This window comes from Nannobrachium achirus (assembly GCF_963921795.1).
Source record: "Nannobrachium achirus genome assembly, chromosome: 1".
NCBI lineage: Eukaryota > Metazoa > Chordata > Actinopteri > Myctophiformes > Myctophidae > Nannobrachium > Nannobrachium achirus.
Window position 1 is genome coordinate 4,131,632 of NC_137810.1, and position 23,799 is coordinate 4,155,430.

Genomic DNA, 23,799 nt, shown 5'->3' on the forward strand with positions numbered 1-23,799 from the left:
TGGGACCAGTTACTCCTATATGGAGACCCCTGGATGATAGTCAACAATGTTATGTCAAAACATGCCCATATATGGTCATTACCAAATATGGGCATTCCCAGATATGTCCTTAATATTTACACAAATATTAACAGCATAACACAATATCCTTAATGTCCTTAATATTGATAATATAGGAATCTCCATATATGGGAATAAAATGTATGTTAATTAGTAAAGCCCTGGGTTTGGCGCTTGGGGATCTCCATATATGGTCATAAGGGGTCCTTTATTAACCCATTTAGAACGGGTACACATTATTGTGTATCATTATTTTATGCTTTCAACTATTGAAAAACAGCAGATAGCTCACAGCGCGGCACCGAGTGCTGCGCTGCGAGCTTGTAGATCTGCCATTTTTGAAAAAAACGTGAAAATTAGAATTTTGACCCGATTCTATAAGTGTCTTTGGAATCCTAAGGTTTTTTGAAAAACGTATGTTTCTATATCAGCGATCTGGCTAGCCATCGTCAAAGAAAAGGTCCTTTTCACTTAACTGGAGCTCAGTTAGTCTGTTCTTGAGAGACTACTATGTCTGTGGTGCTCAAACCTTTTCATGTGAAGGACCCAAAAATAGAGCCGCGCTGTGAGCTTGTATTTAGCTGTGAGTGTGTTTACTTAGAGTCGAATTGACTCGGCTAGAGCACCCTGGTTAAATAAAACATCCTTCACTTCTGACTCCCAATATCATACTTGAACATGAATGAAAAACCACGCCTGAACATGTATTTAAAAAAATATTTTCGGCGAGTTGGGTCTCGCGGTGTTGCACCACGATTGGTTGCCTATAGAATTCCAGCCCTGCCACGGCTGCCAAGACAACTGCACTCAGATAAATGACAGGCAGCTAATACAAGTTTTAAATACAAATAAACAGCCTTTGAAAAACCTTGTATTATTTAACATCTTGAAGTCTCTCCTGGTGGAGAGACTGTTGTTGTTTTGGAATCATTATGTTGTTGTTTAAATCTGATTTTTAATCAGTTTGATGTACAAAGTAGAACAGGTCAAGAAAACCTTCTCCTTCCACTTCCACCTACAGCCAACAACGGCCTTCCAGGTCGAGGCCGCCCCAGATATGATTTAACACTTGAGCAATTTAACCAGTGCATAAGACTTGGTTTCAACTGGCAGGGAATTGCTTCTCTTTTTGTAATTGGTCGTCGGACTGTCTAGATATGATCTAACACTTGGTTTGACCGTCTCTTCACCAAGCTCAATTAAAATATCTTGAATGATGACACTGTTTGAATTGGTTCACTGATGCTTTGCTGTATGTTATTACTCATCAAATTAATCACTGCAAGTTTGTGTAGAGGTTGCCTGATTATGTTTAACAGCAGAGGGTTGAATAGATTAAGAATGACCATGGGGCTCAGAGTACACCAAAGAATTGAGATGAAGTGGGCAGAACTAAATAGTTTGTTCATTCTACTTCTCTGACTTGTTTACCTTTATGGAAAATGATGGTAAACTTGACCCTCTGTGATCCTCTTTCATTTTTTTTGCATTACATTCATTTACCTCGTAATTTTGGCCTGCCCGTTGACTCCTGAGACCGTTCTGTGCCCATTCTGTTCATCAAGAAGTGACTCCTACCAACTCTTAAGCTGTCTCTTCAGTAAACAAAATAATAAATGTTTCAACCAGTGGTGGAAAATAAAAGGTTTGAATTGGGACATTTTAAATTTGAAGCTGATAAATATGTTTGTGCTATGAGACTCCTGTTACCGATTACTGTTAGAATATGCAGTTCAACATGAAATGTGTTTAATCATTTGAAAATATGTAGGCATATCAACCACTACCTGCAGTAGAGTGCAGGAACAATGTTGATGTTCCAGAAAACAGCATGCATGTAACAAAAACCTGAATAAAGGGTTTATCAAACGTCTCAGTTGACTTAGAATTGTTGACGTAGAATCCATTTCTGCTTGGACATTTTTTGTATCATGCATAGTTAATGAGATAATTTGCATATTTGAATAAACTAGCAGAGAGAAAGAGTAGAAGTCATCCAACTTGTATTTTGGTGGTTTTCTGGTAAAAAAGATTTTCCATCTCATTCAGGATTAAGGATATTTACACTCAGTTAAATTATCATTTTAAAATAGTTGAGAACCACTGCTGGAGCTGTAAAAATCTTCTCTTATATGGGGGTCCCTGGCATATCTTTTCAAATGGGGGTCTGGTGGCAATAGAGTTAATGGGAGACCTTGAAATTTGAAAGTTTGAGAAACACTGATCTAGGATGTGAAATGATGAACACATGGCCATTATATGAATGTATTTTAGCTGTACATGCATGGATTATCTACAAGCTCACAACCAGTCACAGTGCATTGTGATCTTTGTAGATCTTTACGTTTTTTAATTAAAATATTAATAACCTCCTGTTTCTGTGCATCCTGTTCCTTAAACCAGACAGCCTGGATACCATCTTCATACACCAGTAGCTGATACAGGAAGGACAGTGGTGGCTGGATCAATTAGCCTACTACCTGGTCATCTAATCAAAGTTTTTCAATCAAACATTGGTTTCTTTTGAAACAAACTACAAAGCCAATGAACTCAACTGGCCCAAAATGTACTTCACCCAAAATGTTACTAAAAATAAACTGATCATTATGTCATGTCACTATCATCTGAAATTAATTTGCAAACCCAGCAAATATTACTCTTTTAGAGCATTAAAACAGTTGTCAAGTGTAATTGTTTACTGTCTGGACACTGTTGTCAAGTGGAATTGTTGTCTCAGTAGTCTGGACTTGAACCATTGGTAATAGACTGGCAACAGATACAATGGAATGATGTTAGACAGTCAGACATATACAAGTGTGGCATGTAAACAATACCAGTACAGTACTGGAACAGAATGGTTTAAGTGTTACATTCAATGCAATTCTAAAATGTAGACATACTGTAGTTTTGCTTTCAATGTTTTATTTTAGTTAAAGTATTGGCATCCAAATATACTTTTTTTTGTAAAGATGTATTTATTGACAGTGCACAAAGTACATCTATCCATTTCTTAGATGTCCAAAAATCTACCAAGTGTGGACAACTCCAAAGCATATGAATCAAATCACCTTCATTTACCTTACACCTTTGACACAGGGTAGAAATATTTCCATCAATGTTATGTTGCCTAAGTGGAGTGGTGTCCTGTGATAGATATTAAATTGCATTTGTCTATGCTTTGTGGAAACCAGGACTATTTCTAAGACGTTTCCTCAGCTTCCTATTTGCTTTTAAGGGCCAGCTTATAAACCAAAGGATTCCTATTTATATGGGAGAGATTATTCCTCTGGTGGAGGAGATCCAGTAGTTTCCTCTGATGGAGGAAAGATTATGATTTGCCAATCCAAATATACTTTTAAAGTACAAAAAGTAAAACTGCTCTAATGAATCCCCTGTGTTTTCTTAACCTGTTCTGCTGGCATCGGGCCGTTTTGAAAGGAAGGGTCGTACAGTAGTTTACCAGGGAGTCTTCTATCAAAAATGTATTGTCTGCCATCAAGCAATATCCTCTGTCAGCAGGCTTATACAGTTCTTTATCACTGGCAGATACGAAGGTGACAGCTCCATGCCGTGCCATCCCGATCAGACCCTTCAGGGTGGTATGAGATTTGCAGAGGCAGACTTTCTGGCTGTTGGCATCTTACCTCTGCACAGTCAACAATTACCTACCAATCAAGAAAAACATATTTTTTCGCACATCAAAGTCCTACAGCAACATTGAGTGATAAACATATCATCCAGCAGAGGAAGGGCACTGTACAAACATATTAAAATCATTATTATGTCAAGCATTCATTTTACACAAACAATCTGACTACAGGGATGATCAGAAACGGCTTGACATAAAAAAATGAAGAAAACATAATGAAGACTTTAATCTGTGAGTCTGAGCCTTAAAATCTAGGCAGCTAGATGTGTCATTTAATGCAGTGGTTCTCACACCTTTACATGCCAAGGACACCCAAATTGACACTTATTAGCCTGTGGACCCCATTTGAAAAGATATGCCAGGGACCCCCATATAAAAGAATATGTTTTGCTGCTCCAGCAGTGGTTCCCAACTATTTTAATTTCAAGGACTCCCAGGCAGTTTGACATGAATTAATTAGGCTACGGACCCCCATTTAATGGTATTTATATCTCTTGGACTGCAATTTATATTGTAAAATGTTAATTTAACTGAGTGTACAAATGAACCTGTCAGGGTCCATTTGGTTCCATTTGTACACTCTTGAGTTACAGACCCATAATAAGGGTCCATTTGGTTCCTAACTATCATTTAGCTGGGGACCCCCTGGAACTCCCTCAAGGACCCCTGGGGATCCCCGGACCCCACTTTGAGAACCAATGATTTAATATGGCACCATATAGCTATGATTAATGCTATGTTTGTTGTGAGCTTGTAGATCGGCTATTTTCTGCAAAGAGGTTTCGTGGAGAGGGGAAAAGGAGCCATGCATTGTCTATTGGGCGTTTTAAGTGGTTAAAAACTATTTACACAACACGGATGATAGTAAACGGAGCAATCTAAAAATAATATGCAATATGTATGTAGTTGTCTCTGCTTTATCTGTCTCAGCTAAGGCCTGAGACATGGCCTGAACACATTGAAGACTCCTGCAGACTGGATTCCAAACCCAGCTATGGTTATCTCTGGAACCCAAGGCGCTGATCATGTCTCTGAAAGATAAAAAAAAAAAGAAAGAAATGGATGTAAAACAAATGACCCCCTTACAGAAATAACACTGACAGTGGTTCTCAAAGTGGATTTCAGGGACCCCCAGGGGTCCCACTGGTTCCCATCATAATGATTGATATTAAAAACAAATGGACACAAGTTTGTAACTCTGACAGTGTACAAGTGGAACCAAATGGACCCTTACCGGTTCATTTGGTTCCAAAGTTAGACCTGTATGGGTCAATTTAGAGTAGACCCCCCCTAAAGGAACGCACAGATCGAGTCCCATTTTGAGAACCCCTTCTTTATATGGCTACGTGATTATATTTAATTAGTATGGGATATTTCTTATATTTTCATTATATCTACAAAGAATAACGTCCCGTTCTTCACACCAAGCATTAAGTGTGAACGACCGTCAACTTAAGCTTTGAATATTTGCATTTAGATTGTGTCAGATCTGTTGATATTGGCCACAGATTCACACCTTCCATGATAAATACAATGGGAAAAAATCGCTGTCATTGTTAGTTTCCAATCACTACCACTACATTGTCATGGCACATCCGATTCCCAGATTGACCAAATAAAACACCCATTGCCCTGATTAATTCAGCCTGATGATATAAATGAGCAAAAACGTTGCACTGTCATATCAGATTAGCCACTTGTTAACACTGCAGGCAACTCTGCAACTAGACTGAGCTAAAATGCTAATTTCGCTAGCTAACAGTAAACTCTTTACATCAAATACACAACTGACAAAAAAAAACACTTTACAAACGTTAGTTTATTAAATAGGTTGCATCATTCTATAATAAAAATAAATAATAGATTTGCCCTTACCTACCTCCACGTCTGTAGCATTAGTCTGTTTACATCTGCTGTGCTGTCTGTGGTCTGAACTGCAAGCCAGGCAGGAAGAAACTGAAGTCACGTGACTTCGGTCACATGACTTTGGTCAACTTCCGTTGATAATGAAATTGCCTTCCGGTGATTGTGAGAATTCTTGCGTATGTGCTAGTGAAAACTTTTATAATTATATGTGAGATTATTTATACATAATAGTTAAATGATATATATACATGCTATTAAAATAATGTATACTAGTGAAAATTCTTGCATATGTGCTAGTGAAAACTCTTATCATTACATGTGAGATTATTTATACATAAAAGTTAAATGATATATATACATGCTTGTTATGACCCTATAGGGTCATTATAGGTATATTTTGTGTTCACATGTATTTTTCCCCTCATTGATGTATGTGACTGACATAGGCGGCGCTAGGGGGGTGCTTGCAGGTGCTTTAGCACCTCCAAAGAAGCCCATAGCACCCCCGTAGCACCCCCAAGAAATGCTCAGCCAATTTTTTTTTTTTTTTCTGTCATCAAATAAAATTATCTTGTTCAAATCTGTGACATTGGTGAAAAAAAGATTCCTGCCCACTAGAAGTCCTTCATGGTAAGTTAGGAGTAGGGATGGAGATCGGAATCTGCCGATATCAAAAATCGGCTGGTATGATATCAAACCGGCCGCATTGGTGACCGGCCGGTCACTGACATAAATTCCGGTTTTATGCCGATTGTGTCTATCGCACTGCACTGCACAGCATGATGCTCTGGTCCTCTGACTAAGTTAAACATAAGTAAATAGCAGCCAGTCTACTTAGTGGCAGCCTACAGAATACAGATGGTGCTGATTACCTTTGCAATGTAAGGATATATTCCATAATCCTGTGTCAATGTCGTCTCAAAAAAGAAGGAAAAAAAAGCATCGCAAGGCTTTCCTGCCTCCAGAAGGTCCATGCAGAAGGAGTTTAACTTTCATTTAACAGAAAGCAACAGCATTGCAAAAGAGCCTGTTGCAAGCGACAGAAAAAGCCATACCACCTCCCGTTTCTCTGTTGTTGGAAAAAAAAAGTCAGTTCACTTTGCGTGGTGTTGTGTGTCTGTCCACAGCACGCTGGATTAATCAATGCATGTCCAGGTGAAGCCCGTTAAAGGTCGTTATAGTCTCCTCCGATAGTTTCACAAAGTACATTAAGCAACAGAAATGTATTATGTACCATGTTAAGTCCCTTACAGAGGTTTTACAACCCAAAACAACAGGAACAGGGTCATGAGGTAATATTTTGCCCTTAAATATTTGAAAGGAAGGAATAGACTAGAGTCAGACTACTAAGTGTGACACAAGGTAATTTTCTCACCTTGAAAACAATGAATGCAACCTTATTTATTTTGGCTTTTAAGACAATCGTTTTGCTTGTTAAAAAATATTTATTCAATTATAATATTATTAATAATATTTGAAATAAATGATCTCAATATGTATACCCATAATTTTAAAATAAAGGTTTTGCCATAATCATGCAGCTCTAACAGTGACACAGACATAGAAGCAATGGCACAGCAATTATAAAATATATACAGTAGTAGGCCTATGTATTTTTAACTTTAGACCTTTCAGTGAATGATCAGCTGGCATCAATATTATATATCCATATCATATTAGACTGGATATTGTCTGTGATTTTGGATATTGTACTATTGTGATTGATTTGGCATTAGTGTTCTTCTAGCTTATTGGTACTCAAATTGAATTATGTCTTGTAGGCCTACTTGGCCTGAAAAAGGGGTATTGGAGCAACCCTATTTTCTAGTTCTTAGCTAAAGAAATATAACCGGTGGATCGGTACCGGCCAATAATTTTGCAATCGGTCCATCTCTAGTTATGAGAAAAATTAAATGTGCCAGAAATCATCAGTATCTGCATTGTGTGCAGCCTGCCCTATACATCACTCCTTTTGTTCATGGTATTACCATTTATTTAATGTGACTTAAAGCTATACTGTGTAAGTTGCTCAACTAGTGGTCAGTAGTGTCCGCGTCTTTCGGCCATTTTTCGCCGCGGACCGGGCCTCACACGCCCGCGTCACCCCCACGTCTGCCTCCACCTCGCCGAGATCTATCTTTAGAGGGGTCCCTGGTTCCTGTGCGTTCAGGCATTCCGGAGAAACGGAGTGTTTCACCCGAGTATAGATAGAGACACACGGGCGCCTACAAATATGGCCGCCCTATTGTGATAGCTAGCGACCCCACTTCAAGATGCGCTGTGATTGGCCGGCAGTGTATAACCCTCGCTGTGATTGGCCGGTGGTGTATGATGACGTAATTTTTCCGCGAAAACCGGACCCCGGTCAGGATCATAGAAAACATATAAAGAGAAGGCTTCAGAAGCTGAAAATAACGGAGTGGGTGTTATAAAACTTTAGCGATTTAAGAGTTAGGACAATTTTAAGATTTGTTTTATAAAAAAAGTTACATGGTATAACTTTAACACTTGCGATACTTGAATGGTACTGATTGAATAGTTATTTGCTTTGTCAATAATAGTACACTAGGCTTTTTTTTTTTTTTTTTTTTTTTTTTACAGAATAGCGGATTTTGCACTGCAGCACAATATATTTGGCTGTACGTATAGGCTTTTGGAGCCCAGCAAAAATAAAAATAAAGATAAATACATTTGTGTTTGTTTAGGCTCTTATACTGTATATAAATTGGTAGGCTATATCCACAACTACTTAGCACCTCCATTAATAGCCAAGCTCCCTTCCAGCACCCCCATTAAAAATTGTCTGGAGCCGCCACTGGTGACTGAGTGGTGCTGATTGTGAGTGGCTGATTGACAACCAGATGGTGTGAATTGTGACTGAGTGGTGCCTGGCTGTGTGGCTAACTAGTAGGTGGAACCAGAATGGTGATTGGCTCCGGTGATGATGGGCTCAACTATAAAGATGGCTACCAACAGCAGGTCGAGGTCTCTCTCCTAACCAGCCTCCAAGCACCAGCCTGTTGTCTTTTAGCATTGTGTTTTGTTAGAGTTCTGTATGTAGGGGTGGGTGACCCCCTTGTTATTAGAACCAGTTTTGTATCTAGAATTTTATGATCCCACCCTGAGGTAACATGTATGACTTTTATCTATAATAAATCCTTAAGTTTGAGGATTTTCAAACCTGTGTGGCCTGGCTGTTTGGGGACTGGGAAGGAGGGAGTCCATTTTGTTACGTTACACCTAGGGACCCCTAGCCTGGGGCGTAACTTAACGTAACATGGGGGCTCGTCTAAAACGTATTCTTTTGTTAAGTTTGGTAAGTCCATTATTTCTGGTTGACAGTTTTATAGGTGTATTCTAGTGAAATTGTTGTGATTGGTAAATTGAAGCTTGAATATGTATTGAATCTAAGGGGGGTGGAGAAGCCGGGGTAGAAGTGTGTGTTTGTGGGCCATGGTCACTGCAGGGGGATGTGGGGAAGCTGGGTTCCAGCTCAGTCCTGCCATGATGCAGGTGCTCTGCCTCATATTTGCTCCCATAGAGCCTGCCATATTAGCCTATAACTGGGTTTCTGACTTCAGTAATGGAGGTGAAAAGTGGGGAGTAAGATGTGAGATGTATTGGGGTACAAACCTCAAGGCTGTAAGGCCACCCTGATCCCCAGTAACTGCAGGTTCCCTAGAGAACAAGAACACTGTCCCTATGATGGCTTCACTGGTGCCACCCTAAACAAACAATGCTTGAATTTGACTAAAGTGTACGAATAAGCTCGAGTATCTGGAGAATATTTTGTCAACCAGAAATGTTTGGATTTGTTAAACTGTCTATGGTGTTTCTGTAAGTTTCAGATTAAGTGTGTACTTTAGTAGTTTTGAGTGTTTATTCAGTGATAATGATTTTTGTGATTTTCATACAGTTCAGGAAGTGGAGTGAGATCTCAGTGGAGATGTTAGGAGTGAGGGGGTCGGCTGAGTGAGGTCATTTGACATTGGGAGGAAGGGTCTCAGTGGAGACAGAGGAAGAGGTCTCTGTGGAGACGCTAGGAGTGAGGGGGTTCGCTGAGTGAGTTAGGATAGCATTGTGTTTTGTTAGAGTTCTGTATGTAGGGGTGGGTGACCCCCTTGTTATTAGAACCAGTTTTGTATCTAGAATTTTATGATCCCACCCTGAGGTAACATGTATGACTTTTATCTATAATAAATCCTTAAGTTTGAGGATTTTCAAACCTGTGTGGCCTGGCTGTTTGGGGACTGGGAAGGAGGGAGTCCATTTTTGTTACGTTACACCTAGGGACCCCTAGCCTGGGGCGTAACTTAACGTAACAATGCTATTAAAATAATGCATATATACTATTGAAATTACTTATATATATATGACTGAAATGTATTTTATGAATACGTGGAACTCTTTCATACGTTATATTGAAATTATTTGTGTACATAATATTGAATTCATGCATACATACTACTGAAGCTACTCGTATGAACACATGTGAAATACAAGAAATTCAGTAGTAAATGTACAAGTGTTCAGCAATATATATGCAGCGTTTTCATGGGTGAATGTGTGAGTGTTTCAGATATATATGTATAAATGTTTTAACTGGTATACGTGCAAGAATTTTGTATGTATGTGTATATGACACAGAAGTATATAGGTATGTGTATGTGTTTCTCATATGCATGCGTAAGTGTTCAGTTGAGTATGTATATGGTTTCATATATAGATTTACAAAGTATGTATGTATGTACGAGTGTTTCAGTAGTGAGTGTAAGGAGTGTTTCAATATCGAGCGTATAACATTTCATTAGTATATGTAAGAGTGTCTCAACAGCGTGTGTCAAAGTGTCTCAATATTTGAATGTAAAAGCATTTCAGTAGTACGTATAAGACTGTCTCATTAGTGTGTGTAAAAGTGTCTCACTATTTTTGGCCTAAAGGGCCCCTCATAAGAGAGAGAGAGAGAGAGAGAGAGAGAGAGAGAGAACATGCGCGCGCACGCGAGAGAGAGAGAGAGAGAGAGAGAGAGAGAGAGAGAGAGAGAGAGAGAGAGAGAGAGAGAGAGAGAGAGAGAGAGAGAGAGAGAGAGAGAGAGAGAGAGAGAGAGAGAGAGAGAGAGAGAGAGAGATTGGTTTACAGTAACTGAGTACACAATAAGTTAATGTTGTGTAGTTAAGGTACTAATACCTGAGTATTTGTATTACTGGATACTTGTGACTTTCACTACATTTCAAAGACACATATTGTACTTTTGCGTGGCGTGACGTTACGTTACGTTCAGTGTTGTACCCGAACGCGTTCAAAGAACGATCGTTCGTGAACACGTTCGTATTTTGGGCGAACGTGAACTGAACGTAATTGTTTTCGCTTGATGAACGATATTGTCGAACGCGGTCATTCTGACGCCCGTGAACGGCGTTCGTCGGCGTTCGTCGGCCGTTCATGCGGCGGTCCCATAGAGCTATAATAATAACGGTCCGCGCCTCCGCGGTCGCCTGTCCTCTCCTCTCTCTTTTCATTCACATGCTCCAATAATGCACTGCACGCAGCTCCTCGTTGATATGCGGTGCTGTCTGCACTCTGCAGCACTGTGAATCTCCTCCTCGTTACGTCTCACAAGCCTATACTTTGTCCTATGTGTGTTGCACGGCGAAAATAGCTGATCTGCAAGCTCACAACGTGTCGCATCCACGAGACAACGTGAGCTTGTAGATCAGCTATTTTAACCAACGCGGAAACACAAGTGTTTCGTATGAAACACCTGTTTGTTAAGACTCGGAAGGAGGCACTCCATTCCTATGGGTGTCGCTAACGCCAGGTTTAGAAACGTCTGCCTTCAGGAAGACTGGGCACTGGGCACATAAATATTGTGGGCACCTCAATGTTAAAGGAGTAGTTCACCCCCAAAATGACTTTTTTTCTATTGATTACTCATGCCATGGAGAGTAGAGTTCAATAATATTTTTTGGTTTTTGTCACATTCCTAAGACAAAAATTTGATTTGAGTAAATTTACCCCCATTGATTCTGTATGGTGACCCGTTTCGAAACGGGTCACCATCCGAAATGAATGGGGGTACATTTATTGTTATCACATTTATGTCTTAGGAATGTGACAAAAAACTAAAAATATTATTGAACTCTACTCTCAATAGAAAAAAAGTCATTTTGGGGGTGAACCACTCCTTTAAGTTGGATGAAATTATTGCTGTGTATGGTTCTATATGGGCTGTGTCAATAATTTTGACAAATAATAGCATGCAGCAACGTCTAAAAATGTATATATTATATATATTGACCTATATATATATATATATATATATATATATATATATATATATAATATATATATATATTTGAATAGCCAAAAGTATAAAAACAATTAAGGTTAAAAAAGAAAGAAAAAGAACTAAGTTAGTTCATTTTGGGGAACCATGAACTTTAGTTCAAAATATAGAATTATGAACTAGAAATGAACTAGTTCATTTTAGAAGTTCTGAACTTGAACTAGTTCGTTTTTAAAGTGAACTTTCCCAACACTGGTTACGTTACGTTACGTTACGTTGCGTTGCGTGACAGACTGACCGACAGCTTTAGAAATACTGTGTACCGCTTTGTGTGATTTTAGGCCAAAATCTGTAGGAGCAGTGTCCAAAAATGTGTTTTTCAAAAATCAGCCTGATGTTGGCGCTGGAAGAGGGCCATATGAGAAAAAAAAGTCAAGGTTCATAATAGCATGTTTGTGTTCAGTGCCACTTGCATAATACTGTACCAATTGCACATAAGATGGTGCTGTTATCACTTTATTAAGGAATATGAGCTTGTTCAAAATAGGGCCTAAAAGACTCCATTTCCAGGCTTATTTGCATCTTGTTCCAGTCATGGTCTGTAGCCAACTGAAAGGAGGAGTGATCCAGAGACAGTGGCACTCATTTATCAATGGAGTGTAAAAAACAGTGTATTTTTCCCCCCAAAATCTTCCAAGTTCAAGTGGTATTTACGAACACGTCTTAAACAGACACACCTGGCGTACATTTGATCTCAGCCTTGATAAATGTGCAGGCTGAAATTTAAATAACACGCCTTAAATATTATTGAAACGCCCCGACTTTACGACCAAAACAAGCGGAATACGTCCTAACAACGAAAGGAAAGCTAATAAACTTCCCTTAATGTCCGCTTCCCACACAAACACCACACACACACACACACGCACGAGCGCGCGCACACACACACACACACACACACACACGCACGCAACTTGGAACAGCAGCATTTTGGTTTACACAGCAGTCTTTGACAGTGGGAATGTGGGATTAACCAACGCTACAATCTTTGACAAGGAGGCTATAGCACTGCAGCCGACATGAATGACACAAGTCACTGCCATGAATACTTTGTGATATTAATTTAAACCATATCCGTGCCGTGCGCAGACAGAGTGCGTTCATTTGGTTACAAGCAATAATTCCCCATGGTCATGATCTCACGGGCTCGCCACCTTAATGACAGATATCCTGGAAACTAAAGGTCATCTGAATGCAGTGGTTGCAGAATGAATGAGGCTCTAAGCATTGATGGATGAAGGCTGGCTGGTGTTGAGTGATCTCCAGGTGGCATAAATAAATCCACGGCGCCCACGGGGAAGATGGTGCGCTGTGGGCACAGGTGGAGCGTCGGGTTTCATCATTAACTCCAGCATACACCAACACGGAGCTAGAAAGGAACGCCCATAAACGTCACATCCGCTTTGAGCGTGGGGGAAAACAAATCGCCTTTCCCCATTGAGTTAATACAGCGTAAACAGTACACTATCGTTTTAATCACGTTCAGAGCGATTTTTTTGGACGATAAAACACTCGACAGCCAAGAAAAATCCATCAGAAGGACTTCTGGAACGCAATCGTTCACTCGCCGTCGTAAAGTTCACTTATTATTAAGATAACAAGCCTATTATGGATGACTGATTGATTGATTGAACACACCGCTGTGCAGCACGGAGCTACTGTACCTCGCCACCTCGTCTAAACTACTACTCCTGCCTCATCAAAACCTCTGGAATAAAACGGGACCCAATTTTACTCTTTATACGTTGACCACATATTCAGTCTACTACACCAAATCTATTTTTGCCAATCTATGCCGTGCCAAAAATCAACAAGCTCGCACATAGGTTGGACCCCGGTTATCTTCTCCCTGGCATATAGGATATAGAAGTCGGAGTTCAAGTGGTTTGTAATCAGAGTCAGATTAATATATTCCCCGCAAATTACACAAGCACTGACTGAGATGGAGATCTGTCGTTTCTGTAGGCTATCCAAGTTACACAACCATGAGATGAGATCGGAGATCTGTTTTTCTCTCCATCTACTCTACTCCCTGTGTTACAAAAAAAACATGTTTGCACATGCAGTGTTCATTTCAATCCTGGTAGAGACACTAATATTAATATGAGATATGATCAATTAAACGTGCCACAATATAAATCCAACAGCCAGGCCCATTAGTCGTCAATAGATTTGAAACGTGAATATGGTCTAAATCCATTCCCATTGCCTAATAAACTTACAATGGCATCCTCCTCCTGTGTCCTTCCCGTACGTGTTCCATGAACATCATTGCTGAATTAATGGCCTTTGTTTTTTGATATTGTGATTAGTGTAATTGATCATGTTCATGAAAATGTGAAAGTGTGTCTCTTACCAGGTGATTAAATCAGTCAGATAACCATGGCATTGATCCGACCAGTCCTATAAGGACAACAATTAATCCCGATGCTATTGCAGATAGTTTTTTGTCCAGGCATTTGCAGTAAGGAATCAATGTAATTAAGTGGTTTATAATCAGACTCAGATTATCCCCCGTGCATGTGTCAGAGTTGCACAATATAAGCACCCGTGGTCCCCCTCTTCCCTCTATGCTACAAAACCTGTTTACATTATGTCTTTCACCTGGTAGAGACACAATTACAATATATGATCAATTAAACGTACTCTAATATCAAAAAACAACAGTCGTTAAGTCGTCAATGTTGTTTATAGAACACATCGTAGTGAGTTCAAGTAGGATAGAGACCTGATCTTTGAATATATGGCAGGATCGACGCCAGTTTAAAAGTATTTTCTGCAGGTTTGAAACTATTTAGGATAGGATTGTGTTGTGTTGCGTGTGTAAATCCTTGCATGATAACAAGCTGTTAATGGCTGTAGACAACTGGAATTCATTTAATGTGCTCTATAACCATCATTGATTAATTAATGCTTTTCGTTTTTTGATACGATAAGTTTAATTTATCATAAAAAAAAATGTAACAGTGTGTAATACCAGACGGATAGTCTAGATAACCCATGGTCTTTGATGATGCGACCTGTCCTTAATAATATCAGACAATATTTAATCCCAAAGCTGTTTAATTTTAAATGCATCATTTTTTGTCCATTGGCAACCAAGGAATCAATGTAAGACATTGCAATTAATTAAAACATCGCTATACTATAAAAAAATCGGATTTGAAAACACAGAAAACCCCATTCTACTAATGGGGGTTGTTAAATATTTCCCCCACGCTTGACTCCGCCCCCAGCTATGACGCGCTGATGACAAAGCTCCGTGTTGGTGTATAGTGTACAGTAGCTACTGTATACATTGAGAGACCCCACGGTTATGTTTGGATATTAATTTTAACCCAATATCGGCAACGAGCGCAATGCGCCTTTGAGTGCTTAAACTATAACAATCATGTACCGGTATATACAATTCCCGCACGGGCTGGCCATCTCCCCGGTGGGCCGTGGACCCCCAAATAAATCATCCACAGCGTGCGTTGGGCTGGGCACAGCCAGGTTTGGACCTTCAGGTTTTATCCTTAATAAAGGACTCACAGCACTGTATAAATTGGAGGCTCACAGTCCACGAAAATGTAAGATTACAGCGGCGCTGCGCTGGTCCAGAAAATGCTCTTGCATGCGTTCGTATCTGTGCTATCTGTGCATGCTTGTTCTGAGCCAGATCTGCAATAGACTGTTAGTGTTAAAGCACTTAATGTAGATTGCTGCCATATCACTAGATTTAAATTGCTTGTCATTGTAACTTGGAAATAAAATCAGCGTGCATGTCCATGACGTAGCCGGTTATATGCTTTTATACAATGTTATATTTTCACAGGATTATTTATTAGTGTGTTAGATATAAATTTTGGAGTGGATACATGTGTCCATTGCCTGTCAGATAGTTAGACAATGCTGCCCCGCATGTCTACAATGGAATAAGAGGTGTAAGATCAATCCTACACCACCTCTGAACTTGACGTGAGATTTTATCCTACCCTACACCAACGTCAAAGTCACATTGAAATGATAAATGCAGAGACTTGCCTAAATTTCGGTGTACGCCAAAATTGTGATCTGCACCACGTTGATAAATGAGGGCCAGTGTGTTTGGGGGACATTAAGCAGAATGTGTGGCAGAAGGAGGGTTGAACATTACAGAAGGTGTGTCAGGTAGAGGGAGTGTTTTGTAAACAAGCATCAGCTGGTGTGAAGGACCAGGCCAAGAGCAGAGAAACCTCCTGCATTCACTGGAAGCTCTACTGAAGAGCTTTCAGGACAGCATCCAGGGAGGGAGGGGCCAACAGAGGATAACACACTGTATACAAATACAGACAGACAGACAGACAGACAGACAGACAGACAGACAGACAGACAGACAGACAGACAGACAGACAGACAGACAGATACTCACATCTTGAGAGGAGTTGAGGATTAGGATTAGAATTCCAGAATTCTCCTCCATGTTTCACTCTGTAGGAAGTAGAACAACAATGCATCAATGTCTGACTGTCTAACACAACGTCTCCACTACCTGACACTACAGTGTTTCTGCTACTAGTGAAATTACAGGAATTTGCTAAAATTGTGGGAACTTGCAAAAGAGAAATATGTTTTGATTTAAAAAGGTGATTGAAAAGGTGACTCACCCTTTTCTTACTAGGCTACTGTAGTATACCTTTATGAACGTGGCAAATCTCTTGATGCAATGAATGTTGCATTAAGTAGGATTCAATTAAATTGTCATTATTTGAATTTTAACAGAGCAGATAATAGACATTATGTTTTATTGAGCAAGGGAAGAGATTATATCTTCTGCCTGCACAGAGTCGGTGCGAACACACACGCACGCACGCACGCACGCACGCACGCACGCACGCACGCACGCACGCACGCACACACACACACACACACACACACACACACACACACACACACACACACACACACACACACACACACACACACACACACACACACACAGACACACACACACACACACACACAGGAGCACTGTTTTTTCACGGCACAGTTTTGCTTCTGTGTGAACGTGAACAACGGGTGAGGTGATGACTTTATAAACTTTATGTGGAAAAATGCAGGGTTAATGAAATCATGCAAGCCCAGCTTATTTTGCATATTTTTCCTGGATATTTTACTGCAACAGATTATACACATAAACATGAATCTTCAGCAGGTGTATGACTGTATAAAATGGGGTGGGAGGAGGGGATTGTTGGGGCAGACTAGCACAATAGACGTTATGCCATTGGAACATGAAACAAGGGAATCACTGCACTAACCAACATGGACACAGTCCAAGTCTACTCACTGCAGAGACTCCAGTCCAGAGAAGTTCTTCAGTCCAGACACCGGCAACATGTTGAAGTTCAAGTCTAATTCTCTCAAATGAGAAGGATTAGATCTGAGAGCTGAGGCCAGAACTTCACAGCTTCTCTCTGACAACCAGCAGTTCATCAGTCTAAATGAGAAATAAAACACACAATGTTTGATTGTCTGCTATAAAATACATTATTCTGAGAACCTGCTTACAACCACCTATTAAAGGACCTGGTCTGGATGGACTGTCTGGGTTTTAGAGTAGAAAACCAGACAGAGTAACATGAACTAAATAATCTTTACTTAATCTCCCAACAGACAGGAAACAGCAACAGGTTGAAAACAGATGATCCAACAAAGAGACTGAAAACAGAGTTTCTAAATGGTTAGTTCCAATACTTGATTCTGATTGGCTGGTTTCTGATTAAACCAGTGTCTAAATGACACAATAATCCACACCTTGAATCAGTTTGTTGTGAAGCTGAACTAGACAAGGGAGCGCTTGATATTCTCTCAAATCCTGCCGTGCGGGGCTTCTACGCACCGCCCACACACATAGGACGGTAACTGAGTGCCTCTGGGCGGGGCTTGTAAAAACACCAAGCGCCCCCCCCCTATACCCCATTCTGAAGTAACAGGTGTGTTGTTTCTGCAGCCTGGCTGGGAACTACTTTTTTGTAGCTGGGAACTACTTTCTTGTAGCTGGGAACTACTTTCTTGTAGCTGGGAACTACTTTCTTGTAGCTGGGAACTACTTTCTTGCAGACCTTGTAGTGAATTATTAGTGAAATAGAACAGTTTTAATTGGTACATGTCTGATTTTTCATGTTGCCATATTGTAACCGTTTTAGAAAAGCAAGAAGCCACGCGAGGCATGTGGTTACCTGTATTTTATAACGGCTGAGAGGGTTGGAGACACTCGGCTTGGCTTCGTGTCTCACCACGCCTTTCAGACGTTATAAAATACTGGGTAACCACATGCCTCTTGTGGCTTATTGCTTCATTATACACATAAGACCTAACAGGTCAAAGGTCAATTGATGGACAGTTTAAGACAAGTGAAGCTGATAACTGCTGATGTCACAGACACAGGAAGGACATCTGCTGGAGAAAGAGACGATACAGACCAGTGGTGGAATGGAACTAAGTACATTTACTCAACTTCTGTACTTAAGTACAAGTTTAGTTGACTTTATTTATTTTACTTGATTATGTCAACTTTGTATATTTTATACTTCTACTGCACTAAATCTATAGAGGCAAATACTGTAATTTTTACTCATTAATTATTTGAAAACTTTAGTAACCATTTACTTCAGATCTGATTTAGATTATTGCAATATACATAAACCAGCTATTTTATCACCTATTATACACTTTTCATTTCGACAAATTTTGAAAACATAAAAAGGGGCATTCTGCATATTGAGTATTTGGTAATAAAGTGTATTTATTACTTTTACTAGTAACAGAGCTGCATTGTGATATTACCACTTGGATTTTCTTTTTACCCTGATACAGACAGACAGTCATTGAATGGTTTGAGTGAATTTAGTGAACATGTACACACTGTAGTTACTGTACCTCCTCATTATCCCAGTCAATGTGTGTTACTATGATATCAACCTTATTCATGCCACATATTCATATTATAATCACATGATAAATCACTGATGGAAATAATGATTGTAAATTAATCTCACCGTAGAGTCTCCAGTCTACAATGAGGACTTTTCAGTGCAGCACAGAGTAGATCCAGTAGATCCAGGTCCAGGTGGTTGTAACTTAAGTCCAGGTGTCTCAGATGGGATGGATTAGAACTGAGAGCTGAAGACACAACTTCCATGTCTTCCTTCTGGAGGTGAAGACCCAAGCCAACAAGTCTGTAATTAGAGGTGGTCAATCAGACCACACACACACGCACGCGCACGCACGCACACACACACACACACACACACACACACACACACACACACACACACACACACACACACACACACACACACACACACACACACACGTCAAGTCCATTTATTTATAAAGCAGATTTAAAAACAACCAGGTTGACCAAAGTGCTGTACATCATGAGAACGCAGTAAAAACAAATACAATACAAAGCAAAAACAATCGAAACATTTGTAAACATTTAAAACCTTGTAAGAACAGCTATAAAAACAAAACATTTAAGATATAAAACAATGACAGATAAAAGGCACAGGGAGGGAGGGGTCTAGGGCTCAAATGCTAGGGTGAAGAGGTGTGTTTTAAGTCAGATGGAAGCAGGGCCAGCGTGTATATGTAGGTGAACTAGTCAACTGCCTAGAGCGACGCTTCTGAGAGGCGCCGAAAATGTGTTGGGGAAAAGAGAGAGAGAGGGAGAGAGAGAGAGGGAGAGAGAGAGAGAGCGAGAGTGAGCGAGCGAGGGAGGGAGGGAGGGAGGGAGGGAGAGAGGAAGGGAAAAAAAGAAAAAAGAAAAACTGACAGTGGCAGTGTTGGCCAACCCGGTGCGTGCAGCTGTTAAAAAATGTGCCAATCACTGCACCTGCAGCCTCTTCGGGGGAAGGAGAGGCGCCCAAACAGCTGCCCTGCCCTGGTAAACACACACCCACTCAACTCAACCCGCCAAGTCTGAACTCAAGTAAACAGGAAGCACAGACAGGTAGTATAACTAGCAAATATGTAAAAAAGACTAACTATAAAGATTATTAGGCTGTGAGTACAAAAAGAGGCGGTGAAGGAGAAAGAATTACAAAAAACACCATTAAGTCCACGGTGTCCACCGTCAGAGAAGGGCACACAGAGTTAGAGGAATTAATTTACCCAAAACCAGGATGATTATACGAGAGGATTTTCAGAGGCTCATTACAGTAATGCCCGCTGTGTTCATTTCTGAAAGGTAAGGCCCAAGCCCCCAGAACCCAGGGCTAGATTTGAAGCAACCCCGATGGTGGCCAAAGTTGGAACTGCAGCCTAAACGCGCATTTTGGCCCCGCCCCCTCCACTCCAGACAGGAGAGGAGAGCAGCGTGACGTCATTTTGGAACCACGGTGGTTCCAATTTCCCCCAGAATGCACCTGGATTAGCTACATGCTAGCACGTAGCCGTTGCTTCAAAACGCCACTGAGCACTTGCATTGAAATGATAGTGGGGGCGGGGCTCGTCCGCTCTCTATTTTATATATACTCTATGGTAAGGCCTGGCAGCTGCCCATTATTATTTGTTTTATTTGCTGTGGTTGATCAACTTGCTGACTGCTGCTGGCTGCACACAGTTTGTGTGTCATGTGCTTGTGTGTGGTTATATGCACAACGGCTGTGCTGAGCGCTGACTTAACCTTTGTGTGTCTAATGGAGAGAGATTGGACTTTTGTTATTTCATTTGAGGAGTTGGTTAAATTCGTTTTTGTAAAAGATTACAAGACTTAGCAACCTGTGGTTTATGGACACAGTGCGTTTTACTTTGTGAAGCCAGCAGCTCCGAGAGAGCTTGACTAGAGCGTTGGATGGAAGGCTGTTCCAGAGAGCTGGGCCAGCCACAGAAAAAGCTCTGTCACCCTTTTGCCTTAGATTGGCCGTTGTAACTTTGAGTGTGTGTGTGTGTGTGTGTGTGTGTGTGTGTGTGTGTGTGTGTGTGTGTGTGTGTGTGTGTGTGTGTGTGTGTGTGCGTGCGTGCGTGCGTGCGTGCGTGCGTGCGTGCGTGCGTGCGTGCGTATCACTGTTGATTTAACTATCATGTTTAGTTATAGTGTAGTGGTGTGAAGGTACAGTACATTGTTTCTGTTCTAAGTTTTCTATTCACATGACTACTAACCGAGCCTTTCTGCTGTTCCTCACAGCTGGGATGAGTCTGCGTCGCCCAAACACGTCTGTGTTGTATTTGTCCAGGTCCAACTCCTCCAGAACATCCTCTGACATCTGCAGCATGTGGGCCAGAGCTGAACACTGGGTTGGAGATAGTTTTGTCTTTGATCTGTCCCCTGACTTCAGGTACTGTTGGATCTCCTGATGCACTGAGTGGTCGTTCATCTCCATCAAACAGTGGAAGATGTTGATAAATCTGTCAGGAGAGGCACGGGGAACATTCATCTCCTTCAGCTTGTTGATGGCTTTCTGGATGCTCTCTGGACTGTCCTGTGTCTGAACCAGTAGACCTCCTAACAGACTCTGGTTGGACGGCAGTGAGAGACCATGAAGGAAGCGGAGAAACAGGTCCAGGTGACCATTCTTACTCTCTATGGCTTTACGGTTGGCTGAGTCCAGGAAGTCCTCCAAGGAGTCACAGGTGTAATCACGTCCCCTTATGTCACGTCCCAGGAATGTCTTCAGTACCTCCATGTTCTTCTGTGTGAAACAGTGGAACAGGTAGACTGCAGCCAGAAACTCCTGGATGATCAGATGAACAAAGCAGTAGACTGCTCTCTGGAAGAGCACGCCCTCTCTTTTGAAGATCTCTGTGCACACTCCTGAGTACAGCGAGGCGTCTTTCACATCCAGACCACACTCTTCCAGGTCTTCTTGGTAGAACATGATGCTGCCTTTCTCCAGATGTTCAAACGCCAGCCTGCCCAGCTTCAGAAGAACCTCCCTGTCCTTCTCCATGAGCTGCTGTTGATTATCTCTCTCTTTTCTGTTTCTTTTCTTGTTTCTTTTTTTCCCCCGATGAGGCTCATCATACTTCAGCTCCTTCCTCTTTGTCTGGACCAACAGGAAGTGGCAGCACATGGCAGTCAGGGTCGTGGGCAGCTGTCCTGTCTCGTCTGTCTTCACCATGTCCTCCAGAACGGTAGCGCTGATCCAACAGAAGACTGGGATGTGACACATGATGTGGAGGCTCTTTGACGTCTTCATGTGTGAGATGATTCTGCTGGCCAGCTCCTCATCACTGAATCTCTTCCTGAAGTACTCCTCCTTCTGGGGATCGGTGAACCCTCGTACTTCTGTCACCAGGTCAACATATGCAGGAGGGATCTGATTGGCTGCTGCAGGTCTGGTGGTTATCCAGATGAGAGCCAATGGGAGCAGATTTCCCTCGATGAGGTTTGTCAACAGCCCGTCCACTGATGATGTCACTGTGACATCAGAGATGATGTCATTGTTGAAGTTGAAGGACAACCTGCTTTCATCCAAACCATCAAAGATGAAGCCAACCTTCCAGACAGCGAGCTGCTCTGCTGTGACCTTCTTCAACGTTGGATGGAAAACATGGATCAGTGAGAGAAGACTGTGCTGCTCATCTCTGACCAAGTTCAGCTCCCGGAATGAGAAGGGAACCAGGAGAATGACATCTTGATTTTCCAAACCCTTTGCCCAGTCCAGAGCGACCTTACGCACAGAGAAGGTTTTTCCAATGCCAGCGACTCCCTTGGTCAGAACTCTTCTGATTGGTGTCTCTCTGCCAAGGAGGAGGGGCTTAAAGATGTCACAGCAGCTGATTGGTTGGTCATGGAGGGTGTTCTTCTTGGAGAGCGTCTCAAGCTGGTAGACCTCATGTTGGTTATTAACCCCTTCACTCTCTCCCACTGTGATGTAGAGCGCTGTGAAGATGCTGCTGAGGGAGGGCACTTCAGTGACGTCTGTCACACGATCCAGACTGTTCAAAGTGATCTTATAAACCTTTAAATCCTCCTGCACACTGACACCTGCTATGAGAAGACAATCAAGACATTTTAAACATTCAGTTGAATTTATAACTTTACATCCTTACAGCTGTGTACACACGTCAGTGTTACAAAAAGAACTGCGCGGAAAATAATGTGTGATTTTTGTCAACATTAGCTACACAAATAGACAATGTCGAGGTCGCGCCATGTCTTGGCCATCTGTCCAGTGATGTATATCGGACCAGTTACCCATATATGGAGACCCCTGGTACCCATATATGGAGTGTGGTATGTGCCGATGTGGCCTCCATATATGGTCATGCCCATATGAAGTCCTGTTAGATATGGGCTTAATATTGATGACATCAGGGATCTCCATGTATGGGCATAAAAGGGATTCAGTTAGTTTGGTTCCCCTGACATCACAGTGATGTCATAGTTTCATGTCAGAGCGGCAAACCCATAGACCGTCAGTCAGCATGTGCCGTTTCACATACTAAACAATTAAAGTAACCGAAAGTAATCTCGAACCGACCACAGCGTGCATGATGGACACGCACCCACGTTAAAAGGTACGAAAATGGCAGTCATCGGGGCAGTCAGTGTTAATTAGTGTACATTGTGTCCAGTCTTACTGTGTCCACTGCTGGTGTGACTGGGTGTCTTCAGTCTACGTCTGGTCCTGAAGATCTTTCCACACTGGGGACAGTCATGGTGTCCTGTTGGAGCAGACTGCTCCCAGTATGAGGTGATGCACTGTCTGCAGAACCAGTGTCCACAGCTGCTAGAGACTGGATCTGTCAGAACCTCCTCACACACTGAACACCTGGACGCCTGCTCTGTCACAACACACACCCTCTTCCTCTTCCTGTGGAGGAGAACAATTATGTATTATGACTATAGTCCTGGAGGATAGAAGGATATATATTTATACCAGTAAGACTCCCTAATCGGGAGATA

General features: G+C 41.4%; 1 protein-coding gene across 1 annotated transcript in view; it reads right to left on the minus strand.

Annotated features, from left to right (window-relative positions):
- The window catches only part of LOC308306683 (protein NLRC3-like), a gene marked incomplete at both ends in the record, with an annotated part of 44,108 nt that overhangs the window by 6,631 nt on the left and 13,678 nt on the right, over window positions 1-23,799 (minus strand). Inside the window, 2 exons of the mRNA XM_080751724.1 lie at window positions 21,059-22,812; window positions 23,514-23,707. Of these exons, the coding sequence (XP_080607850.1) occupies window positions 21,059-22,812; window positions 23,514-23,707 (1,948 nt within the window). The remainder of the gene's footprint in view (window positions 1-21,058; window positions 22,813-23,513; window positions 23,708-23,799) is intronic.